Below are 24,815 nucleotides of genomic sequence, written 5' to 3' on the forward strand. Positions count from 1 at the left end.
TATTTCCCATGAAGTGATGGGACCAGATGCCATGATCTTAGTTTTCTGAATGTTGAGCTTTAAGCCAATTTTTTTCACTCTCCTCTTTCACTTTTATCAAGAGGCTTTTTAGTTCTTCTTCGCTTTCTGCCATAAGGGTGGTGTCATCTGCATATCTGAAGTTACTGATATTTCTCCTGGCAATCTTGATTCCAGCTTGTGCTTCATCCAGCTTGGCATTTCACATGATATACTTTGCATATAAGTTAAATAAGCGGGGTGACAATATACAGCATCAACGTACTCCTTTCCCAATTTGGGACCAGTCTGTCGTTCCATGTCCAGTTCTAACTGTTGTTTCCTGACCTGCATATAGATTTCTCAGGAGACCAGTAAGGTGGTCTGGTATTCCCATCTCTTTCAGAATTTTTCACAGTTTCTTGTGATCCACACAGTCAAAGGCTTTGGCATAGTCAATAAAGCAGACATAGATGTTTTTCTGGAACTCTTTTGCTTTTTTGATGATCCAACAGATGTTGGTAATTTGATCTCTGGTTCCCTTGCCTTTTCTAAATCCAGCTTGAATATCTGGAAGTTCACGGTTCACATACTGTTGAAGCTTGGCTTGGAGAATTTTGAGCATTACTTTGCTAGCATGTGATGAGTGCAATTGTGTGGTAGTTTGAACATTCTTTGGCATTGCCTTTCTTTGGGATTGGGATGAAAACTGACCTTTTCCAGTCCTGTGGCCACTGCTGAGTTTTCCAAATTTGCTGGCACATTGAATGCAGCACTTTTACAGCATCATCTTTTAGAATTTGAAATAGCTCAACTGGAATTTCATCACCTCCACTAGCTTTGTTAATAGTGATGCTTCCTAAGTCCCACTTGACTTCACATTCCAGGATGTCTGGATCTAGTCCAGTGATCACAACATTGTGGTTATCTGGATCATTAAAATCTTTTTTTTTTTTTTTTTTGTATAGTTCTTCTGTGTTCTTGCCAGCATCTTCTGCTTCTGTTAGGTCCATACAATTCCTGTCCTTTATGGTGCTCATCTTTGCCTGAAATGTTCCCTTGTTGTCTCTAATTTTCTTGAAGAGATCTCTAGTCTTTCCCATTGTATTGCTTTCCTCTCTTTCTTTGCATTGATCGCGGAGGAAGGCTTTCTTATCTCTCCTTGCTATTCTTTGGAACTCTGCATTCAAATTGGTGTATCTTTCCTTTTGTCTTTACCTTTCACTTCTCTTCTTTTCTGAGCTATTTGTAAGGCCTCCTCAGACAACCATTTTGCCTTTTTGCATGTCTTTTTCTTGGGGATGGTCTTGATCTCTGCCTCCTGTACCATATCACAAACCTCCGTGTCCATAGTTCTTCAGGCACCCCGCCTATCAGATCTAATCCCTTGAATCTATTTTTTATTTTCACTGTATAATTGTAAGGGATTTGTTTTAGGTCATACCTGAATGGTCTAGCGGTTTTCCCTACTTTCTTCAATTTATGTCTGAATTTTGCAATAAGGAGTTGTTTATCTGAACCACTGACAACTCCCAGTCTTGTTTTTTCTGACTGTATAGAGCTTCTCCATCTTCAGCTGCAAAGAATATAATCAATCTGATTTTGGTATTGGCCATTTGGTGATGTCCATGTGTAGAATCTTCTCTGGGTTGTTGGAAGAGAGCATTTACTATGACCAATGCAAGGAATCTAACCCTGATAGTACTCATCATAAAATCTACCATTCATTTGGAATCTATTATATGTGATTTTTTAATGTGTCCAGTTTTGTGTACATTTGACTTCAATTCAACCACTATTGCTAGAACTATATATTGAAGATGAAGAAATGAAGAATTCAAGAAGCTAGCAACCTTTCCAGATTCATATATATCTAGTAAGAGTCAGAGTTAGGGCATAACTGGGGTCTCCCTAGCCCTTAAGTCCATAGTCTCTCCATTACATTTTTTTTTTAAGTCACTCAGTCATGTCTTACTCTTTGAGACCCCATGGACTATATAGTCCATGGTATTCTCCAGGCCAGAATACTGGAGTGGGTAGCCTTTCCCTTCTCCAGGGGATCTTCCCAATCCAGGGATTGAACCCAGGTCTCCTGCATTGCAAGTGGACTCTTTACCAGCTGAGCCACAAGGGAAGCCCAAGAATACTGGAGTGGGTAGCCTATCCCTTCTCCAGGGGATCTTTCCAACCCAGGAATCGAACTGGGGTCTCCTGAATCACAGGTGAATTCTTTACCAACTGAGCTATGAGGGAAGCCCCCATTATGTCTTGGCGACTTGTAAAATGCTGGTTGCACCTCCTACTTTAAAAAGTTACTTTTCTATATCATTGCCTGTCTGGATTTCATTTATTAATCAGTAATATACTAGACATGCAGACACAGGAACTTCAGTATTGCAGTTGATAATACTAAAAAACAAAAACAGATTGCTGTCAGTACAACACCAAATATAGGAAAAATTACCAATCATTGTTTTATGTGGTCCATGAGGGCAGAGGCCCAGGAGGTTCTGTCCTCCAGATTTAGGGGAAATTGTTGTTTTAAATGTCAAACGTGACTAAGAAATTCTGACAGGCTACCAATCAGAGGGCCTCTGCCTATCACAACTCAAAATCTTGCCTACTGTACTTCCCTCCAAGCAAAGTCTTCCTTCTCATTATTGACCAGTCTTCTCAGGGAAGAGCTCAGGCCTTCCAAATTCCTCTAAAAATGAAGAATTCTGCTCCTTAAGCCTGACTGTTTCCTCCAAGTTACCAAAAGGAGTGGTATATTTATTAGCTCTATAACTGCTTGGATTAGCATTTTGGTAATGTAATGCCCTCTGAACCCCAGTCTCCTCAGCTCTGTGGTGGTCACAATAAAAGAATTTACATTATAGGCACTATGAGACAATCTATGTAAACTGCTGAACACGGTGCCTGGCCAAAATATCTTCAGTGAATATTAGCTTATATTATAAATAGCCACGTTTTGGGTCTGTTTTCCTTCAGGCAAATGAAGAGATAGTCTGACTCTCAGATGCACCCTAAATTTAGTTAACCTGTCTAAAAGTAAGAATACTGGTTGTTGATTGATGAGGTTACAATTCCAGAGGAGAGAGATACAGGCTAGGATTATGCTTACATGCACACCTGGTTCCCAAAGACAGGGTCTGAAGGCAGTAATCAGTCATTTTTTGTGGTATGTAAAGGTGGCTCAGTGGTAAAGAATCCACCTGCTAATGCAAGAGACACAGGAAACATGGGTTTGGTCCCTGGGTCGGGAAGATCCTCTAGAGAAGGAAGTGGCAACCCATTCCAGTATTCTTGCCTGGGAAATCCCGTGGACAGAGGAGCCTGGTGGGCTACAGTCCATGGAGTCTCAAAGAGCTGGACATGACTGAGTGACTGAGCACACACACAAGCCTGAATATGTCTACTTTGAGCAATAACCTGTGTTCTCTAAGCCCAGTGAGATGGATACAGTGTGCATGCGTGCTTAATTGCCCAGTTGTGTCTAACTCTACGGCCTTTATGGATTGACTATGTGACTGTTATGGAGCCTCAAGGACAGGTTCCTTTGTACATGGGGTGTTTCAGGCAAGAATACTGGAGTGAGTTGCCATCTCCTCCTCCAGAAGATCTTTCTGATTCAGGAATCAAACCCAAGTTTACTGCCTTGCAGGCAGATTCTTTACCCACTGATCCAACAGGGAAGCCCGAGACAGATATAGCTGCTGCTGCTGCTGCTAAGTCGCTTCAGTCAGGTCCGACTCTGTGCAACCCCATAGATGGCAGCCCACCAGGCTCCCCCATCCCTGGGATTCTCCAGGCAAGAATACTGGAGTGGGTTGCCATTTTCTTCTCCAATTCATGAAAGTGAAAAGTGAAAGTGAAGTCGCTCAGTCATGTCCAACTCTTCTAGACCCCATGGACTGCAGCCTTCCAGGCTCCTCTGTCCATGGGATTTTCCAGGCAAGAGTACTGGAGTGGGTTGCCCCTGCCTTCTCTAGACAGATATAGAGTCATAGGTAAAAGGCAAAGGACAGAGATAGGAAGCTTAGGAGGAGGGTTGTATTGGACAGGCCAGAAAGACTTCAATATTTCAGTGTTGATGGAAATATTGTATATATTTAAGGCTGATGGAATAGGCTTCTGGATTATGTTTACATTTAATCACTGATTAGGTAATTGTCTTCCCTGGTGTCTCAGATGGTAAAGCGTCTGCCTACAGGAGACCCAGGTTCAATCCCTGGGTCAGCAAGATCTTCTGGAGAAGGACATAGCAACCCACTCCAGTATTCCTTCCTGGAAAATCCCATGGACGGAGGAGCCTGGCAGGCTACAGTCCATGGGGTCGCAAAGAGTTGGACACAACTGAGGGACTTCAGTTCACTTTACTTCACTTCAGATAATTGTCAACTTGTTTTTTAGTCCTTGTAGTACATAATTTAATTTGTTCAGTTGTTTAACAAATCTTTATTAAATATTTTCAAACTTCTAAGCACAGGAAATACAAAAATAATTAAGACAAGTTTTGTACCTTCAAGTAACACACCCTTTCATGAAGCAGTGTTTGAGGCAAACGCAGAAATTGATAATTACAATGCAATATGGTAATTTTAATATAGCAGGGTTCTATGTGCATCAGGGGAAGCTCTGGAGGAGGAAGGATAAATTGGAATTAGGTGAAAGGAAAGGAAAGAAGGGATACGGAGAAAACAATATGCACCAAATGCTGTTGAAATGGGCTTGCAAGGTCGTAGATAAAGGAAGGTCTGACTACAAGAGTCTTGTAGTCCCATTGAATCACACTTGTGTAACGATTCAGTATTAATTTTAACCCCTCTCTAGGCCACAGTCTCCTTATCTCTACCTCATGGGGCTGCAGTCAGAATAGAGAAGTGGGAGTAGGGGTAGCACTTGGCCTAGAGTTAAACAGTAAGTTGTCTGTCTTCTGCTACTCAGTTACAAACTACGTAGAGTTCATTCTATTGACTGAATGAGAATAATTGTGATTCTGTGCAAACATCTCTTCAGATCCCACCTTCCTTCTCTATAACATGACCTACGGGGTGGAGCCAGATGTTCTCAAAGATTTGCCATAGCTGAAATCTAGGATGGATTTGATTTCTGGGAAAGGACATTCTAACATATAGCATTGTCCACACAGATCACTTATCATCAGTGTTCCTTTGTTGTTTTTCAGAAAGACTTTCCACCACTGGAACACCTAGGTAAGGTTTCTGCTTCTGGTGCTGCGAGCCTTTTCATGTTATTTATGTTTCCAGGATAGAACATGAAACTATGTGCATTTAAAAGTATTTTACTGGATTTCCTATTAAATTTTCAAATGCTTGGTGGGGAGGGATAAATTAGAACTGGATTGACACACACACATTACAATGTATATCAATAAGATAGATAACTAATAAGGACCTACTGTATAGCACAGGGAACTCTACTCAATATTCGGTAATGGCCTACATGGAAAAAGAAGCTAAAAAAGGGTGTGCTGCTGCTGCTGCTGCTAAGTCACTTCAGACTTTGTGTGACCCCATAGACGGCAGCCCACCAGGCTCCCCCATCCCTGGGATTCTCCAGGCAAGAACCCTGGAGTGGGTTACCATTTCCTTCTTCAATGCATGAAAGTTAAAAGTGAAAGTGAAGTCGCTCAGTCATGTCTGACTCTTAGCGACCCCAGGGACTGCAGCCCACCAGGCCCCTCTGTCCATGGGATTTTCCAGGCAAGAGTACTGGAGTGGGTTGCCATTGCCTTCTCCAAAAAAAAAAAAAAGGGTATATATATATATAATATACGTATATATATATATAATATATATGTGTGTGTGTATATATATATATGTATACATATATATATAATATATATTATATATATATGTATATACTTTATATATATATATAAAATAACAGATTCACTTTGCTGTACACCTGAAACTAACACAACACTGTAGATAATACCCCAATAAATTTTTTTTTTTTAGTTTCAAATTCTCATGACATAAATGTGGTACTGCAGATGGTGACTGCAGCCATGAAATTAAAAGACGCTTACTCCTTGGAAGGAAAGTTATGACCAACCTAGATAGCATATTAAAAAGCAGAGGCATTACTTTGCCAACAAATGTCCGTCTAGTCAAGGCTATGGTTTTTCCTGTAGTCATGTATGAATGCGAGAGTTGGACTATAAAGAAAGCTGAGCACCGAAGAATTGATGATTTTGAACTGTGGTGTTGGAGAAGACTCTTGAGAGTCCCTTGGACTGCAAGGAGATCCAACCAGTCCATCCTAAAGGAGATCAGTCCTGGGTGTTCATTGGAAGAGCTGATGTTGAAGCTGAAACTCCAGTACTTTGGCCACCTGATGCAAAGAGCTGACTCATTTGAAATGACCCTGATGCTGGGAAAGATTGAGGGCAGGAGGAGAAGGGGATGACAGAGAAGGAGATGGTTGGATGGCATCACCGACTCAATGAACATGAGTTTGGGTAAACTCCAGGAGTTGGTGATGGACAGGGAAGCCTGGTGTGCTGCAGTCCATGAGGTTGAAAGGAGTCAGACATGACTGAGCAACTGAACTGAACTGAACTGAAATGTGGTTAGGAAGACTCCTTTCAATCATAGTTATGAATGAGCATACTGATGCTTGGACTATAAAGAAGACTAAGTGCCTAAGAGTTGAAGCTTTTGAACTGTGGTATTGGAGAAGACTCTTGAGAGTCCCTTGGACTACAAGGAGATCAAGCCAGTCAATCCTAAAGGAAATCAACCCTAAGTATCCATTGGGAGGACTGGTGCTGAAGCTGAAGCTGAAGCTGAAGCTCCAATACTTTGGCTACCTGATGTGAAAAGCTGACTCATTAGAAAATACCTGAGGCTGGGAAAGACTGAAGGCAGGAGGAGAAGGGAATGACAGAGGATGAAATGGTTGGATGGCATCACCGACTCAATATACATGAGTTTGAGCAAATTCCAGTAGATGGTGAAGGGCGGGGAAGCCTGGCAGGCTGCAGTCCATGGGGTTGCAAAGAGTCAGACATGACTGAGCGACTGAACAACAAAATACTTACTTATACATGGAATTAATGTTATTTACTATCTATCCATCTGAATTTATCTTCTTCCTTAAGTGTGCTCCAGCAGAGAACTGACCACTTAATGACACCATCTTTCTTAAGGCTTTATTTATTTATTCCCTTATCATTCATTTTCCCACTCATATACTTATTCAGGAGACTATGATTGAATGCTGGCAGTGTTCAACTCACAGTGTTAACTTTGGAACAAAATGAAACTGGAAAAAAATACTTTTTCTGAAGAGCTTTCATAGTATTTTACAGGAAAGATAGATCATTATAATTTGAGGTATAAAACTGAAAGAGACCTTAAAAAAAACAAAGACCAATTTCTGAGAGGGACTGTAGAACCCTCTGTTAATTGATGCTTAAGCATTTCAACTTTTGAAAATAATTTTAAAAATAGGTAAATACAAGTGTTTATTCTATCAAAGGGATCTTGAACTGTGTAGTCTTTGCCCTCTGACCTTGCCTCAGCTGGTCTTCTCTGTAATGTTGCCCTGGCTATATCTTGCACCATACTTCTGACATTTTCTCAAAAGAGCCATGCAGATTCTTAGAGTAAGCAGCCATGATATTTTACATAACCATGCTGGGCTCTTCCTGCATATTGATTTTCCTGAAATTCGATATAATCCACAAATACATTTCTCTTTTTTTCTTTCATCCCCTTGTCATAGTTACAGTCCCAGGGAGTTTAAGGAACCTTCCAGAACCTCCAACACAAATCCCCAAGAGCCACTGGACCCAGTGGAACCGCAGCCAGTGTACAACAATGGTAATGATTTCCTAAGGGACAGAGAGCTCTAGGAATGAATCAGGGAGGGAATAGAGATTGAGCAATAGTCCATGGTTCAGTTGTATTCAATTTTAAAATGACATTTCTGGCCCTATGTCAGGGATAGTAAGTGGTTATAAACTTGATGACCAGAAGAAGAGTCTGTAGTGTGAGGTCTTGACTACAGCCGACTGTAATCTGTTCTTTCACAGTGAATCCTGGAGATAGCGACCTGGTTTATTCTGAGATCTGGAGCACCCAACATACAAATGAAAATTCAGGTAAGACAAATTTGAAATAAGTAGAGGTAAGGTGGCAGTGTTTTATCAGATCCAGCAAGGGAGTTTTGATCAAAGAGTCATCTCAAATATGAATCCAACATGAAAGGCATTAACTATTCTTCTTATATTACAAATCCTATAATCATATCTATTCCTTCTTACTTGTGTACACTGCCACCATTACCCCAAAAATTCATTAAGGACAGATACTGTATTTCTTTGCTAATATGTCAATAGCATCTGGTGTTATGCTTAGAAAACTATAGGCCCCCTCAAATAGTTTTTTTTTTTAGTAAATGAACATAATTACTAAATTAAGCCTTTTATTATCTAATGAGTAAAGAATTGTAATTCTTTTAACTGGTCTCTTTATTTCCAATATTGTTCTCCTTCCAACCTTGGGTTTGATCCCTGACTTCCTGGATTGGGAAGATTCCCTGGAGAAGGGAAAGGCTACCCACTACAGTATTCTGGCCTGGAGAATTTCATGGAATGTATAGTCCATGGGCTTGCAAAGAGTCAGACATGACTGAGTGACTTTAACTTTCCAACCTTCTAACAATCTGTTTCCAGCATGATCCCTCTGAGATGCACAACTGATCACATCATTGTCTAGATTAACTGTCCTCAATGATTCTTCATTTTAAAGCGTGATCTTTGCCTCCCTCCATGCATTTGTCCTTCCTCTAAGCTCTGCCTTATGTCCTTGCTTTAGCCATGTTAAACTCTCAGCATTTCCTTGATCAAACTGAGCTATTTTGTGCTTCTTATCTGTCTTGTAATGTTCTTGCCTCTAGTTGGCCTATAACCCTTAGTCACATTTCTAGGCATAATTCAATTATCACTACCAAACTCACAATGATTCCCACCAGTCCTCTCTATCTCCAAACCTGAGAGGAACTGATTACTCTTTGGGGCAGCAGCATAGTTTAATATGCATTTTTATCTTGGTGTTTATAATACTTGTTGAATTTGTCTTCATCTCTATTTTTCTCCTTAATGGTAAGATTCCTGATCATATGCACTGAGTTGGTGTCATTTTTGCCTCCTTATAGATTATTTACTGAGTACTTACTGGGTGGTTAAGTAAATAAAAGAAATCCAAATAGTCTCTTGGAAGGATAGGAGAAATACACACACTGAATTTTCTAGTGTTAACGTTGCAAATCTTTGGCTTACTGGAAATTTTCTTTGTGATCTTAGAGTCCCAAGCTGCCATTGGAGAAGCCTCCTCCAATTTCTCTGTGCAAAGTGAAATGAATCATATTTACTTCCTTCTCCCAAATGACCAATATAGACATTGTTGTTGTTGCTTAGTTGCTAAGTTGTGTCCAACTCTTTGCAACCCCATGGACTGAGGCAGACAAGATTTCCCTGCCCTTCACTATCTCCCTGAGTTTGCTCAAACTCATGTCCATTGAGTTGGTGATGCCATCCAACCATCTCATCCTCAGTTGCCCCCTTCTCCTCCTGTCCTCAATTCTTCCCAGCATTGGGGTCTTTTCCAATGAGTCAGCTCTTCTCATCAGATGGCCAAAGTTTTGCAGCTTCATCTTCAGCATCAGTCCTTCCAATGAATATTCAGGACTGATTTCCTTTAGGATTGACTGATTTGATCTCCTTGCTGTCTAAGGACTCTCAAGAGTCTTTTCCAGTACCACAGTTTGAAAGCATCTATTCTTCAGTGTCCAGAGAAGAATTGCTTTATGGTCCAACTTTCACATCTATACATGACTGCTGAAAAAAACCATAGCTTGACTAAATGGACCTTTGTTGGCAAAGTGAAGTCTTTGCTTTTTAATATACTTATCTAGGTTCGTCACAGATTTTCTTCCAGGGAGCAAGCATCTTTTAATTTCATAGCTGCAGTCACCATCCCCAGTGATTTTGGAGCCCAAGAAAATGAAATCTGTGCCTGCTTCCACTTTTCCTCTTTCTATTTGCCATGAAGTGATGGGACCAGATGCCATGATCTTCAATTTTTGAATGTTGAGTTTTAAGCCAGCTTTTTCACTTTGCTCTTTCACCTTCATTAAGAGGCTTTCAGTTCCTCTTCACTTTCTGCCACGAAATGGTATCACCTGCATGTCTGAGGTTGTTGGTATTTCTCCCAGCAATCTTGATTCCATTTTGTGAGTTATCCAGCCCAGCATTTTGTATGATGTACTCTGCATGTAAGTTAAATAAGCAGACTGACAATATACAAACTTCATGTATTCCTTTTCCAATTTTGAACCAGTCCACTGTTCCATGTATAGTTCTAACTGTTGCTTCTTGTCCTGCATACAGGTCTCTCAGCAGGCAGGTAATGTGGTCTGGTATTCCCGTCTCTTTAAGCATATTCCACAGTTTATTGTGATCCACACAGTCAAAGGCTTTAGCATAGTCTATGAAACAGAAGTAGATGTTTTGTTGGAATTACATTGCTTTTTCTATGATCCAGCGTATGTTGGCAATTTGATGTCTGGTTCCTCTGCCTTTTCTAAATCCAGCTTGTACATCTGGAAGTTCTTGGTTCACTTACTGCTGAAGTCTGGATTGAAGGATTTTGAGCAAATCTTGCTAGCATGTGAAATGAGTGCAATTATATAGTAATTTGAACATTCTTTGGCATTGCCTTTCTTTGACATTGGAACAAAAACTCACCTTTTCCAGGCCTGTGGCCACTACTAAGTTTTCCAAATTTGCTGGTATATTGAGTGCAGTGCTTTAACAGCATCATCTTTTAGGATTTGAAATAGCTCAACTGGAATTCCATCACCTGCACTAGGCTTGTTTGTAGCAATTTTTCCTAAGGCTCACTTGACTTTGCACTCCAGAATGTCTGGCTCTAGGTGAGTGATCATACCATCTTGGTTATCTGGGGGCATTAAGAGCTTTTTCCTACAGTTCTGTGTATTCTGTGTAGTGCCTCCTCTTCTTAATCTCTTCTGCTTCTGTTAAATCCTTGCCATTTTTGTCCTTTATTGCACCTGTCTTGGCATGAAATGTTCCCTTGGTATCTCCAATTTTCTTAAAGAGATTGCTAGTCTTCCCCATTCTCTTGTTTCCCTCTATTTCTTTACATTGTTCACTTTAGATGGCTTTCTTATCTCTCCTTGCTATTCTCTGAAACTCTGCATTCAGTTGAGTATATCTGTCCCTTTCTCCTTTGCTTTTATTTCTCTTTTTTTCTTAACTATTTGTAAGGCCTCCTCGGACAACCACCTTGCCGCTTGCATTTCTTTTTCTTGGGTATGGTTTTCATTACTGTCTCCTGTACAGTGTTATGAACCTCCATCCATAGTTTTTCAGGCAGTCTGTCTACCAGATCTAGTCCCTTGAATCTATTCATCACCTTCATTGTGTAATCACAGGGATTTGATTTAGGTCATACATGAATGGCCTAGTGGTTATCCCTGCTGCTGCTGCTAAGTCATGTCAGTAGTGTCTGACTCTGTGCAACCCCATAGATGGCAGCCCACCAGGCTCCCCTGTCCCTTGGATTCTCCAGGCAAGAACACTGGAGTGGGTTGCCATTTCCTTCTCCAATGCATGAAAGTGAAAAGTGAAGGTGAAGTTGCTTAGTTGTGTACGAACCTCAGCGACCCCCTGGACTGCAGCCTTCCAGGCTCCTCCATCCATAGGATTTTCCAGGCAAGAGTACTGGAGAGGGGTGTCATTGCCTTCTCCGAGTGGTTTTCCCTGCTTTCTTCAATTTGAGCCTGAATTTTGCAATAAGCAGCTGATGATATGAGCCACAGTCAGCTCCAGGTTTTATTTTTGAAGACTGTATAGTGCATCTCCATCTTCAGCTGCAAAGAATATAATCAATTTGATTTCCATAATAACCATCTGGTGATGTCCATGTATAGAGTCATCTCTTGTGTTGTTGGAAGCCATAGAGGTGCTGAATAGAGGTGGGGAGGTGGAAATAGCAGGGCTTCTCTGCTGTAGTTGTGATGAGCAGTGGAGAAAGAAAGATATTGTCAGGAAAGTCATTCTGGACATTTTAAGGGCAAAGGAAGGGCTTTATTGTGTGTGTGTGTTAGGATAGGATACTTGGTATGTGAGGGCTTGAAAGAATTCATCAGAGGAGACAGTTAGGAAATAAGTCAGCAGAGGAAAAATTGGTTTAGAATGTGTTGTGAGTATATTGTAAGTTACAATATATTACCCACAGTTTAATAGTTTTCTTTCCTCTTCCAATTCAACAGCAAATTCACCAAGGAAACATTGGGAAGATAAGGTGAGTCACATTTCCTGGCTTGCTTCCCCCTCTACTCTTCCTTACTTATATTTTGGTACTAACTGTTTGTGCTTTTTCCCTTTCCACTAGGAACCCACAGTCATCTATTCAGATTTGAAGAAGGCATATCCGGATGACTCCACAGAGCAAGCCAGCATTGTAGATAGTGACCTTGAAGATGCTGTAGAAAACTATGAGAATGTTCCATGCATATTATCAGCCTTAGACCGCTAACTCTGCACCCACAGTGGCTCACAGAGACCCTGTGAAGCAGTCTGTCACTCTCTCGGTTATCTCCATCCATACTTCTTTCTCTACAGTGCTCAGCATCCCAAAAGACTGGACAATGGGGCATGTGAGACTGTGTGAAAGTTCTGCCAACTTCCTCTGTGCCCAAGTCTGTGTGTTCTCTAGGAACACAGTGAGCAGCATTTGAGTAAATTCTGCAATCTTTTCACAGTAGGGACACTTGTGAAGGCAAGGCAGGTAGGCCTTCAGGTCCTGGGCCTGTTAAAGAAGAGGGAAAAGCAGTCTAGCCAGGATCACAAGAATGCAATCATCGAAAGCTGATCTGAGAGGGATCAAAATCTTCTAGGGTACTGTCTCTACATAAACAGTTTGCTTGTTCTAAACATCTTGTTTCCCTTTCCAATTTTGTTGTTAGTGTCATTGATGATGTTCTGGTGCACATGCTTTGTTCCAGCTACCCACACTGCAAATGACCAAAAAGCTTCATTCTGTCCACTGATATACTATTTCTTCATGAAATATACACCAGTGTTAAGATTTTCAAAAACAACCCATTCTGTTTAATGGGCTGCTGCTGATGCTGCTAAGTCACTTCAGTCCTGTCCAACTCTGTGCGACCCCACAGACAGCAGCCCACCAGGCTCCTCTGTCCCTGGGGTTCTCCAGGCAAGAATACTGGAGTGGGTTGCCATTTCCTTCTCCAGTTTAATGGGCAAGAACTTCCAAACTGTCTGACTAAACAGTATTATGGACCAATTGTATTCTCTCAAAGTTCAGTGTGACCATTCTTGGAGATAGGACCTTTTAGGAGGTAATTACAGTTAAATGAGATTTTAAGGGTGGCCCCTAACTGAAGTGGACAGGTGTCTTTGCAAGAAGAAGAGGAGACAACAGAGCCCTCTCTGTCTTTCTTCATGCACAGAGGAAAGGCCATGTGGAGACAAACAAGAAGGCAGGCATCTATAAAGCCAGAGGTGGCAGGAAGACAGATTTCAGCAGAAGCCAAGTTTGCCAGCACCTTGATCTTGGGCTTCTATGGGCAACTATGATCAAATAAATTTTTGATGTTTAAGCCACCAAGTCTGTGGTATTTTGTTGTGACAGCCAGAGCAGACTAGCACAGATTTATACATAGATAGATGATAAATGATTGAGGATGATAATCATGATAGATAGATAGATAATAGTTAGTTAGATACATAGATAAGATAGTTGCTGGTGTGTGACAGTGTTTGTACATCGCAGCCCACACAGAATTTGTAGTCTTCAAGATACTTCCTCTCTCATAAGACCAAATATTCCTCCTACCAGTAGCAGCTCAATTTTACTGTTTAATTATTCAACATCCACTATTTGATGTCTACAGAAGCATCAACATCAGTCTTGGAAAGTCATTAGAGCCAGTGATTCACATGACTCAGATGAAAAAGCTTAGTGTCAATCAGGAGCCCTCTTGAGCTGAGCTGGCAGTGTATGTAGACATGGAAGGTGATTAGCGGGCTCAAAGGAGGACAGCCTTTGCATTGCTCAGTGACTCCTAATCAGTTCCTCAATTGACTGACAGGCTTTGGCTGTCTACCAGTGAAGAATAAAACATCTTTTTAAGTATGTCAAAAAAAATGACAGAATCACTTTTATTCATGAGTTCTGCTGAGGCAGAAAAGGAATAAATCAAATTGTTAGCCTCTATTACCTAGTGTTATACTGAATTTTTTTTATCTCTGAAAACAAAAAATCAGAACTTAAGAAAAGAAGCTAGAAGGTCATTGAGGACTGATGTACCTCAACTGATACAATTTATGGGCATTGTTGATTTTACACCAGCCATTGTTGATAACTGTAAATAAATAATGCAACTGCACTTTGTAAACTTGAAACCAAGTTTACAAGCATAAAAGTATTGTGTGTTTCAAATTTTATATTTATCCGCCCCACCCCCCCTGCCCTGTGTCAGAAGCTTAGACGTCAGAAAGTATAAGATATATCAAAATACAATCTGACTTGAGGATTTATCCTCAACTAATGAATTCAACTAGCAGGATCATTGGGCTTCCCTTGTGACTCAGCTGGTAAACAATCCACCTGCAATTTGGGAGACCTGGTTTCGATCCCTGGGTTGGAAAGAGCCCCTGGAGAAGGGGACCTTTGCATTCATCCAGGATGCAAAGTGAAGCGGGCCTTAGGAAGTATCACTATGAACAAAGGTAGTGGAGGTGATGGAATTCCAGCTGAGCTATTTCAAATCCTAAAAGACGATGCTGCTAAAGTGCTGCACTCAATATGCCAGCAAATTTGGAAAATTCAGCAGTGGCCACAGGACTGGAAAAAGATTAGTTTTCATTCCAGTCTCAAAGAAAGGCAATGCCAAAGAGTGATCAAACTACCACACAATTGCACTCATCTCACACACTAGTAAAGTAAAGCTCAAAATTCTCCAAGCTGGGTTTCAGCAGTACATGAGCTGTGAACTTCCAGATGTTCAAGCTGGATTTAGACAAGGCAGAGGAGCCAGAGATCAAATTGCCAACATCAGCTGGTGCATTAAAAAAGCAAGAGAGTTTCAGAAAAACATCTATTTCTGCTTTATTAACTATGCCAAAGCCTTTGACCATGTGGATCACAACAAGCTGTGGAAAATTCTTAAAGAGATGGGAATACCAGACCACCTGACCTGCCTCCTGAGAAATCTGTACGAAGGTCAAGAAGCAACAGTTAGAACTGGACATGGAACAACAGACTAGTTCCAAATTGGGAAAGGTGTATGTCAAGGCTGTATATTGTCACCCTGTTTAATTAACACATGCAGAGTACATCATATGAAATGCCAGGCTGGATGAAGCACAAGCTAGAATCAAGATTGCTGGGAGAAATATCAATAACCTAAGATATGCAGATGACTCCACCTTTATGGCAGAAAGTGAAGAGGAATTAAAGAGCCTCTTGATGAAAGTGAAAGAGTAGAATAAAAACCTGGCTTAAAGCTCAACGTTCAGAAAACTAAGATCATGGCATCCAGTTCTATCACTTAAGGGCAAATAGATGAAAAAGGGAAACAATGGGAACAGTGAGAGACTTCATTTGGGGCTCCAAAATCACTGCAGATGGTGACTGTAGCCATGAAATTAGAAGACATTTGTTCCTTGAAAGAAAAGCTATGACCAGCTAGACAGCATGTTAAAAAGCAGAGACATTACTTTGCTGACAAAAATCTGTCTAGTCAAAGCTATGGTTTTTCCAGTAGTCATGTACGGATGTGAGAGTTGGACTATAAGGAAAGCTGAGCACTGAAGAATTGATGTTTTGACCTGTGGTGTTGGAGAAGACTCTTAAGAGTCCCTTGGACTGCAAGGAGATCCAACAAATCCATTCTAAAGGAAATCAGTTCTGAATACTCATTGGAAGGACTGATGCTGAAACTGCAATACTTGGGCCACCTGATGTGAAGAACTGACTCATTTGAAAAGACCCTGATGCTGGGAAAGATTGAGAGCAAGAGGAGAAGGGGACAACAGAGGATAAGATGGTTGGATGGCATCACCGACTTGATGGACATGAGTCTGAGTAAGCTCCAGGAGTAGGTGATGGATAGGGAAGCCTGGCATGCTGTAGTCCATGGGGTCTCAAAGAGTCGGACAGAGCTGAGCAACTAAACTGACTGACTTCAAGGTAATTTGCTGAGAGAAAAAATGATCACCTTCTTAAAGAGGAAATAAATATTTTTATTATGAAAGAGGGACTTAACATGTCTTGTTCTGTGTTAATAGGTACAATATGCAATCCATAATAATGTATGTCTGGCCTTTAGCGAAAGCAGGGAATCCAGGTCTGTGTCTGAGCCTAAATTTTGCTCCAAGTGTCTCCCCACTCTGAGTTCCAGAATGAATAAAAGTATACAGGGAAAAGGGAACATGCCACTAGATCCAGATGTGGAAGCCCATCTAAGTTAAGAGTGGTGACAAAAGCCAGGTTTTCTCTATTGACTTCATAGGGAAAAAAATTCCTGAGGGAGAAAGACATGGTTGAAGTAGCTTCCCACAGGTAGTAAAGAGTCATTCTCCAGGAATGCAAGCCAGAAGTGCAAGCAGCACCAAGGACAGCAATATCTAAGATGAAGAGAATCAGGAAATGCCAACCAGAAAGAGGGACACCAGAGGGGATCTAAGCCCATAGAATAGTTCCAAGTGTATGGAAGACCTTCCTCCCCTTATACAAGTCTTCAAGTGGAAGGCAGATAGAGTATCTATAAGTAGTCAGGGAGAGTCTAAGGACTATTTGGGAGAAGATTCATGAGGAAATTTTGTTTCCAACTAGTTGGTAAAGAATCTGCCTGCAATGCAGGTGACCCAGTTTCAGACCTTGGGCTGGGAAGGTCTTCTGGAGAAGGGAATGGCTATACACTTCAGTATTCTTGCCTAGAGAATCCTATGACAGAGGGGCCTAGCGGGCTACAGTCTATGAGGTTACAAAGAGTAGGACACCACTGAGTAACACTTTCACTTTTGGTCAAAAGGTAACAGTTGAGGCATTAGGATTAAAGACATTATTATAATTTCTTTCTTTACATTTATTTTATTTGTCTGTAAATAATTGAATAATTTATGCACAGTAAGTTGCACCTACTTAAAGTGTACAATTTGATGAATTTTGATAAATATATGCATTGGTGAAACCACTACCACAATCAAGATCCCAAATATCTCCTTTACCTCCAGAGTTTCCTTATTTCCTAAGCAATAGCTCTTTCCCTCCACCTTTATGTTATATAATCACTGATATGCTTTCTGTCACTGTAGATTGCAGTGTACTCTCTAAGGTTTTTACAGATAGAATCAGAGAGTACACACTCTTTTGTGCCTGGCTTCCTTTACCAAGCAGAAAGATTTTGAGATTCATTCACATTGTTTCATGTATTCATAGTGTATATATTTTATTGCTAAGTAAATATTCCATTATCCAGATATACCACTTTTGATTATCTATTTACCTCTTAATGGACATTTGGATTGTTTCCTTTGCTATGAAAATTCATGTACAGTTCTTTGTATGGACATATGTTTCCACTGCTTCTTTGTAAACACTTTGGAGTGTAATTGCAGGGTCACATAGATTGATGCTTAGCATTTTAGGAGGGTGCAACACTCTTTTCCAAAATGGCTGTACCATTTTAAACCCCCATAAGCAGTGCTTGATAGTTACAGTTGCTTGACATCCTTGCCAATACTTGGCATTTTCCACCTTTAATTTTGGTTGCTCTAAGGAGTGTGCTTTAAGGACCTCAACAGAGACTGAGACAGAACTGTGTCTGAACATCTCGTGTGGAGGTACAGGTCAGCAGTGGACTGCCACAGAGACGGGGGCTCTCGGTGCAGCATACTTGGGTATGGCATAAGCCCTCTTGGAGGAGGTAGCCATTAACCCCACCATACAGCTGCCAGAACTTACACAGGACTGGGAAATAGACTCTTGGAGAGCACAAACAGAACCTTGTGTGCACCAGGACCCAGGAGAAAGGAGCAGCGACCCCACAAGAGACTGACCTAGACTTGTGTGACTGTCCGGGAGTCTCCAGTGGAGGCATGAGTCAGTGGTGGCCTGCTGAGGGTTGGGGCACTGAGTGTAGAAGTACATGCATGGGATCTCTTGAAGGAGGTCACCATTCATTACCTCCACCATAGTTTGGCCCCAGGTAAATAACAGGGAGGGAACACAGCTCCACCCATAAATAGAAAATTGAATTAAAGATTTACTGAGCATGGCCCCACCCATCAAAATAATACCCATTTCCCCCTCAGTCAGTCTCTCCCATCAGGAAGCTCCCATAAGCCTTTTATCCTTCTTCATCAGAGGGCAGACAGACTGAAAACCACAATCACAGAAAACTAACCAATCTAATCACATGGACCACACCTTGTCTAACTCCATGAAACTATGGGCCATGCCTTGTAGGGCCACCAAGACAGACAGGTCATGATAGAGAGTTTTGACAAAATGTGGTCCACTGGAGAAGGGAATGGCAAACCACCTCAGTATTCTTGCCTTGAAAACCCCATGTACAGTATGAAAAGGCAAAAGGATAGGACACTGAAAGAGGAACTCCCCAGGTCTGTAGGTGTCCAATATGCTACTGGAGATCAGTGGAGAAATAACTCCAGAAAGAATGAAGAGACAGTCAAAGCAAAAACAACACCCAGTTGTGGATGTGACTGGTGATGGAAGTAAAGTCCAATGCTATAAAGAACAATATTGCATAGGAGCCTGGAATGCTAGGTCCATGAATCAAAGTAAATTGGAAGTGGTCAAACAGGAGATGGCAAGAGTGAACATCGACATTTTAGGAATCAGTGAACTAAAATGGACTGGAATGGGTGAATTTAACTCAGATGACCATTATGTCTACTACTTTGGGCAAGAATCCCTTAGAAGAAATGGAGTAGCCATCATAGTCAACAGAACAGTCCAAAATGCAGTACTTGGATGCAATCTCAAAAGCAACAGAATGATCTCTGCTCATTTCCAAGGCAAACAATTCAATATCACAGTAATCCAAGTCTATGCCCCCACCAGTAATGCTGAAGAAGTTGAAGTTGAACAGTTCAATGAAGACCTACAAGACCTTCTAGAACTAACACCCAAAAAAGATGTCCTCTTCATTATAGCGGACTGGAATGCAAAAGTAGGAAGTCAAGAAACACCTGGAATAACAGGCAAATTTGGCCTTGGATCAAGAATGAAGCAGGGCAAAGGCTAATAGGGTTTTGCCAAGAGAACGAACTGGTCATAGCAGATACCCTCTTCCAACAACACAAGAGAAGACTCTACACGTGGAGATCACCAGACGGTCAACACTGAAATCAGATTGATTATATTCTTTGCAGCCAAAAATGGAGAAGCTCTAAACAGTCAGCAAAAACAAGACCAGGAGCTGACTGTGGCTCAGATCATGAACTCCTAATTGCCAAATTCAGACTTAAATTGAAGAAAGTAGGGAAAACCACTAGACCATTCAGGTATCACCTAAATCAAATCCCTTACAATTATACAGTGGAAGTGAGAAATAGATTTAAGGGACTAGATCTGATAGATAGAGTGCCTGATGAATTATGGACAGAGTACGTGACATTAACAGGAAACAGAGATCAAGACCATCCCCAAGAAAAAGAAATGCAAAAAATGTAAAAAAGTCAGAGGAGGCCTTAAAAACAGCTGTGGAAAGAAGAGAAGCAAAGGAGAAAAGGAAAGATACACCCATTTGAATGCAGAGTACCAAAGAATAGAAAGGAGAGAAGAAAGCCTTCCTCAGTGGTCAGTGCAAAGAAATAGGGGAAAACAATAGAATGGGAAAGACTAGAGATCTCTTCAAGAAAATTAGGGAACATTTCATGCAAAGATGGGCACAATAAAGGACAGAAATGATATGGACCTAACAGAAGCAGAAGATATTAAGAAGAGGTGGCAAGAATACACAGAAGAACTGTACAAAAATGATCTTCATGACCCAGATAATCACGATGGTATGATCACTCACCTAGAGCCAGACATCCTGGAATGTGAAGTCAAGTGGGCCTCAGGAAGTATCACTTTGAACAAAGGTAGTGGAGGTGATGGAATTCCAGCTGAGCTATTTCAAATCCTAAAAATGATGCTGCTAAAGTGCTGCACTCCATATGCCAGCAAATTTGGAAAACTCAGCAGTGGCCATAGGACTGGAAAAGATCGGTTTTCATTCCAATACCAAAGAAAGGCAATGCTAAAGAGTGGTCAAACTACCACACAATTGCACTCATCTCACACGCTTGCAAAGTAATGCTCAAAATTCTCCAAGCCAAACTTCAACAATATGTGAACCATGGACTTCCAGATATTCAAGCTGGTTTTAGAAAAGGTAGAGGAACCAGAGATCAAATTGCCAACATCCGTTGGATCATCATAAAAGCAAGAGAGTTCCAGAAAACATCTATTTCTGCTTTATTGACTATTCCAAAGCCTTTGACTGTGTGGATCACAATAAACTGTGGAAAATTCTGAAAGAGATGGGAATACCAGACCACCTGACCTGCCTCTTGAGAAATTTGTATCCAGGTCAGGAAGCAACAGTTAGAACTAGACATGTAACAACAGACAGGTTCCAAATAGAAGAAGGAGTATGTCAAGGCTGTATATTGTCACCCTGCTTATTTAACATACATGCAGAGTAAATCATTAGAAATGCTGAGCTGGATGAAGCACAAGCTGGGATCAAGATTGCTGGGAGAAATCTCAATAACCTCAGATATGCAGCTGACACCACCCTCATGGCAGAAAGGGAAGAAGAACTGAAGAGCCTCTTGATGAAAGTGAAAGAAGAGAGTGAAAAAGTTGGCTTAAAGCTCAACATTCAGAAAACTAAGATCATGGCATCTGGTCCCATTACTTCATGGCAAATAGATGGGGAAACAGTAGAAACAGTGGCAGAGTTTATTTTCTTGGGCTCCAAAGTCACTGCAGATGGTGACTGTAGCCATGACATTTAAAGATGCTTACTTCTTGGAAGAAAAGCTATGACCAACCTAGACAGCATATTAAAAAGCAGAGACATTACTTTGTCAACTAAGATCCATCTAGTCAAGGCTGTGGTTTTTCCAGTAGTAATGTATGGATGTGAGAGTTGGACTATAAAGAAAGCTGAGTGCCGAAGAATTAATGCCTTTGAACTGTGGTGTTGGAGAAAACTCTTTAGAGTCCCTTGGACTGCAAGATCCAACCAGTCCATCCTTAAGCAAATCAGTCCTGAGTCTTCATTGAAAGGACTGATGCTGAAGCTGAAACTCCAATACTTGGGCCGCCTGATGCAGAGAACTGACTCATTTGAAAAGACCCTGATGCTGGAAAGATTGAGAGTGGGAGGAGAAGGGGATGACAGAGGATGAGATGGTTGGATGGTATCATGGACTCAATGGAGATGAGTATGAGTTGGTGATGGACAGGGAGGCCTGGTGTGCTGCAGTCCATGGGGTCGCAAAAAGTTGGACACGACTGAGCGACTGAACTAAATTGAAGGAGTGTGTAGTGTGGTATAGTGTTATTTCATTGTGATTTGATTTCCCCAATAATCAGTGATATTGACTATCTTCTCAATTCCCTATTAACAGTTTGTAGATCTTTTTTGAAGTGTCTATTCATACATTTTACCTTGTCTTTATTGGATTTTCTTATTATTGAGTTGAAAGAGTGTTTTTTTTTTTTTTTTAATTTCCTGGTCTAATTTATGTGTTGCAAATGTTTTCTCCATGTCTATAGCCTGCCCTTCATTTTCTTAATGGTGCCTTTGAAAAGAAGATTTTTTTTTGTTTTGTTTTGATAAATTTCAGTTAATCAACTTTCTCATTTTATTGGCAAGCTTTGTGCTTTTATACAAGAACATATACCTTGGAATCAAAAGATTCCTTCCTATTTCTTTTTCTAGAAATTTTATAGTTTTAACTCTTACATATAAGCCTAGGAGCCATTTAGTGAAAATTTTTTTGTGTATAGTATGAGGAAAAAATGTTCATTTTCTTCCTGCGAATATCCACGTGTTCCAGGACTATTTGCTGAGTAAGCTTTCTTTTGCCTCTTTATAATTTGAGTTCTTTGTCTTCTTATTACTGAGATACTGAATTCTTTATCTGGGATATGTACACCTTTGTCAGATACATGCTTAGCAAATATTTTCTCCTGATATGTGACTTGCCTTTACAGTTTCTTAACTGTATCTTCCAAAGAGCAATCATCTTAAATTTGATGAAAATTATTTATCAGTTTTTTTCTCTTATGATTCATATTTTGTTTATCCTGTTTTAAAACAATTTGCCTAACCAGATGTTATGAAGATTTTCTTCTATATTGTTTTTTAGAAATTTAATAGTTTTGGCACTTGTGTTTAAAAATATGATGCATTTCAGGTTAACTTTTGTATGCATAATTAAGTGAAAGTTGATGTTACTTTTTTTTCCCCACACAGATATCCAATTGTTTCACCATCATTTCCTGGTGGGAAAAAACCTAACTTTTTCTCATTGGATCACCTTGTCAACTCTGTCAACAATCAATTGACCACGTAATTGTGGGTCTACTTCTGCACTACTTTGTTTCATTGTTATCATATATCTACCTATCTGAAAGAGTTTGCATGAGACTGATTATTTTTCCTTAAAAATATTTAATAGAATACATCAGAAGAAGCTGTTTGAATCTGGATTTTTCTTTGTGAAAAAACTTTTTTTTTTATATGTAAGAAATTTAAGTTCTTAATACACAAAGGACTATTCACACTTTTTTTTTCTTTTGGTGTCTATTTTGGCAACGTGTATTTTTCAAGGACTTTGCCCATTTCATTTGATTGTCATACCACTTTATATAATATTTTATTATCTTTTTACTATCTGAAGTATTTGTAGTGCTAGGCTTTCATTCCTAATATTGTTGGTGTATCTATTTTCTTTTTTCCTTGATCTGTTTAGCAGGAAGTTTCTAAATTTTGTTGATCTTTTCAAAGAATCAGATTTTCTCTTTATTGATTGACTATTTTTTCTGCCTTCTATAGTGCTGACTCACTCTTTCATTATTATTTAATCCCTCTGCTTATTTTGTGTACAGTAGTGATCTTGGAGGGAGAAGAGTGAGTGGTCCTGAAGAGGGATCTTAGTTCCCTCCCCAGGAATTGAATCTAGGTGTCATATATGGATGTGAGTTGGACTGTGAAGAAAGCTGAGTGCCAAAGAATTGATGCTTGAACTGTGGTGTTGGGGAAGACTCTTGAGAGTCCCTTGGACTGCAAGGAGATACAACCAGTCCATTCTGAAGGAGATCAGTCCTGGGTGTTCATTGGAAGGACTGATGCTAAAGCTGAAACTCCAATACTTTGGCCACCTCATGCGAAGAGTTGACTCATTGGAAAAGACCCTGATGCTGGGAGGGATTGGGGGCAGGAGGAGAAGGGGATGACAGAGGATGAGATGGCTGGATGGCATCACTGACTCAGTGGACATGAGTTTGGGTGAACTCCGGGAGTTGGTGATGGACGGGGAGGCCTGGCGTGCTGTGATTCATGGGGTCACAAAGAGTCAGACACGACTGAGTGACTGAACTGAACTGAACTGAGTCTGGATGAAAACCACTAACCTAACCACTAGACCTCCATGGGCTACAGGCTAGAAACAAAGTGATTCTGATTCTTTGCCTGGCTTGAAAGCAAGACTGTTTCAAGGAGGTGAAAACTGTAAAAACAGGCACAAAGTTTATCATTATAGACACAGCAGAATGCATGAGAGAGCACTCAGAGAAGCACTTGATTTAAGTCAGAAGCTAGGCAGAAACACACGCTTGGAGAGGAGTGTGGGCATCCTGAATGAAGAGTGCAGTAAAGAAGTGATTTAAATCACTATATGTAGGACAGTTCTTCTGGGCCTTTGTTTACCTTTGGCCAATTATCTTGTTTCTTTCTTCACGCCTGACTAGACCTAGTGTTGCTGAAACTTGGCCCCTGTTTACTGGTGCCAAACAGAAATACAGAGACCGAGTTTTGGGTGAAGTAGAAAGGGGTAGCTTTTATTGCTTTGAGAGGCAAAAGGGGCCACAGTGGGCTAATGCCCTCAAGGTTGTGGAGCCACCCTATAGTGAGGGGGAGTTAGTGCTCAAGGAGCAGGGCATGATCAGCTCATGGACCATTCTTGGATTGGTTGGCATCAAGGTGAAGTTTCAAGCATCATCAACCCTCTGGTTTCAATCAGTCTATGTTCTTGTGGTCAGCAGTTTTCATCTGAAGGGTATCTGCTTCCTGTAAAACCAACTTAAGAATGCTTGTCAGGCCTTTATCTATATTTTTCAGGGAACTGTGAGTTCACGATTCTGCTATTTGGTGGATTTATAGTCTAATTTTTACCAGTTTCCCTTTCCCTGGTCATTAACTCTTGTGTCAGCCTTTTACTTTAAAAGACAAGGACACAGCGGTTTGTACACGGTTTCAATACTGATTTTTAATTTAATTGCACTGTTATTGGAGAACATTCTAGTATTTCAATCATTTCAGACCTATTTGGACTTGTTTTATGACCCAGTAGATAGTCTATCTAGGTGAATGTACCCTGTACACTTGAAAATAATATATATTCTGCAACTTTGAAGTCTCCTATAAATATCAATTAAGTTGAGGAAGTTCAGAGTGGTATTCAAATTTTCTGCATCTTTATT

The 24,815-nt window shown here is 40.6% G+C and overlaps 1 protein-coding gene across 3 annotated transcripts in view; it reads left to right on the forward strand.

Moving 5' to 3' along the window:
* The window catches only part of LOC109579097 (Fc receptor-like protein 3), a 44,160-nt gene extending 31,167 nt beyond the window's left edge, over positions 1-12,993 (forward strand). For 2 of the 3 annotated variants that reach the window (XM_070784082.1, XM_070784087.1), the window contains 5 exons: positions 5,186-5,213; positions 7,753-7,850; positions 8,063-8,131; positions 12,328-12,359; positions 12,450-12,993. In XM_070784082.1, coding sequence (XP_070640183.1) covers positions 5,186-5,213; positions 7,753-7,850; positions 8,063-8,131; positions 12,328-12,359; positions 12,450-12,593 — 371 coding nt within the window. In that variant the 3' untranslated portion in view covers positions 12,594-12,993. The remainder of the gene's footprint in view (positions 1-5,185; positions 5,214-7,752; positions 7,851-8,062; positions 8,132-12,327; positions 12,360-12,449) is intronic. The other variant, XR_011565257.1, reaches the window with a different exon arrangement.
* Positions 12,994-24,815: the final 11,822 nt, after the last annotated feature.

Source organism: Bos indicus, chromosome 3 (genome assembly GCF_029378745.1).
Source record: "Bos indicus isolate NIAB-ARS_2022 breed Sahiwal x Tharparkar chromosome 3, NIAB-ARS_B.indTharparkar_mat_pri_1.0, whole genome shotgun sequence".
Taxonomy (NCBI): Eukaryota; Metazoa; Chordata; class Mammalia; order Artiodactyla; family Bovidae; genus Bos; species Bos indicus.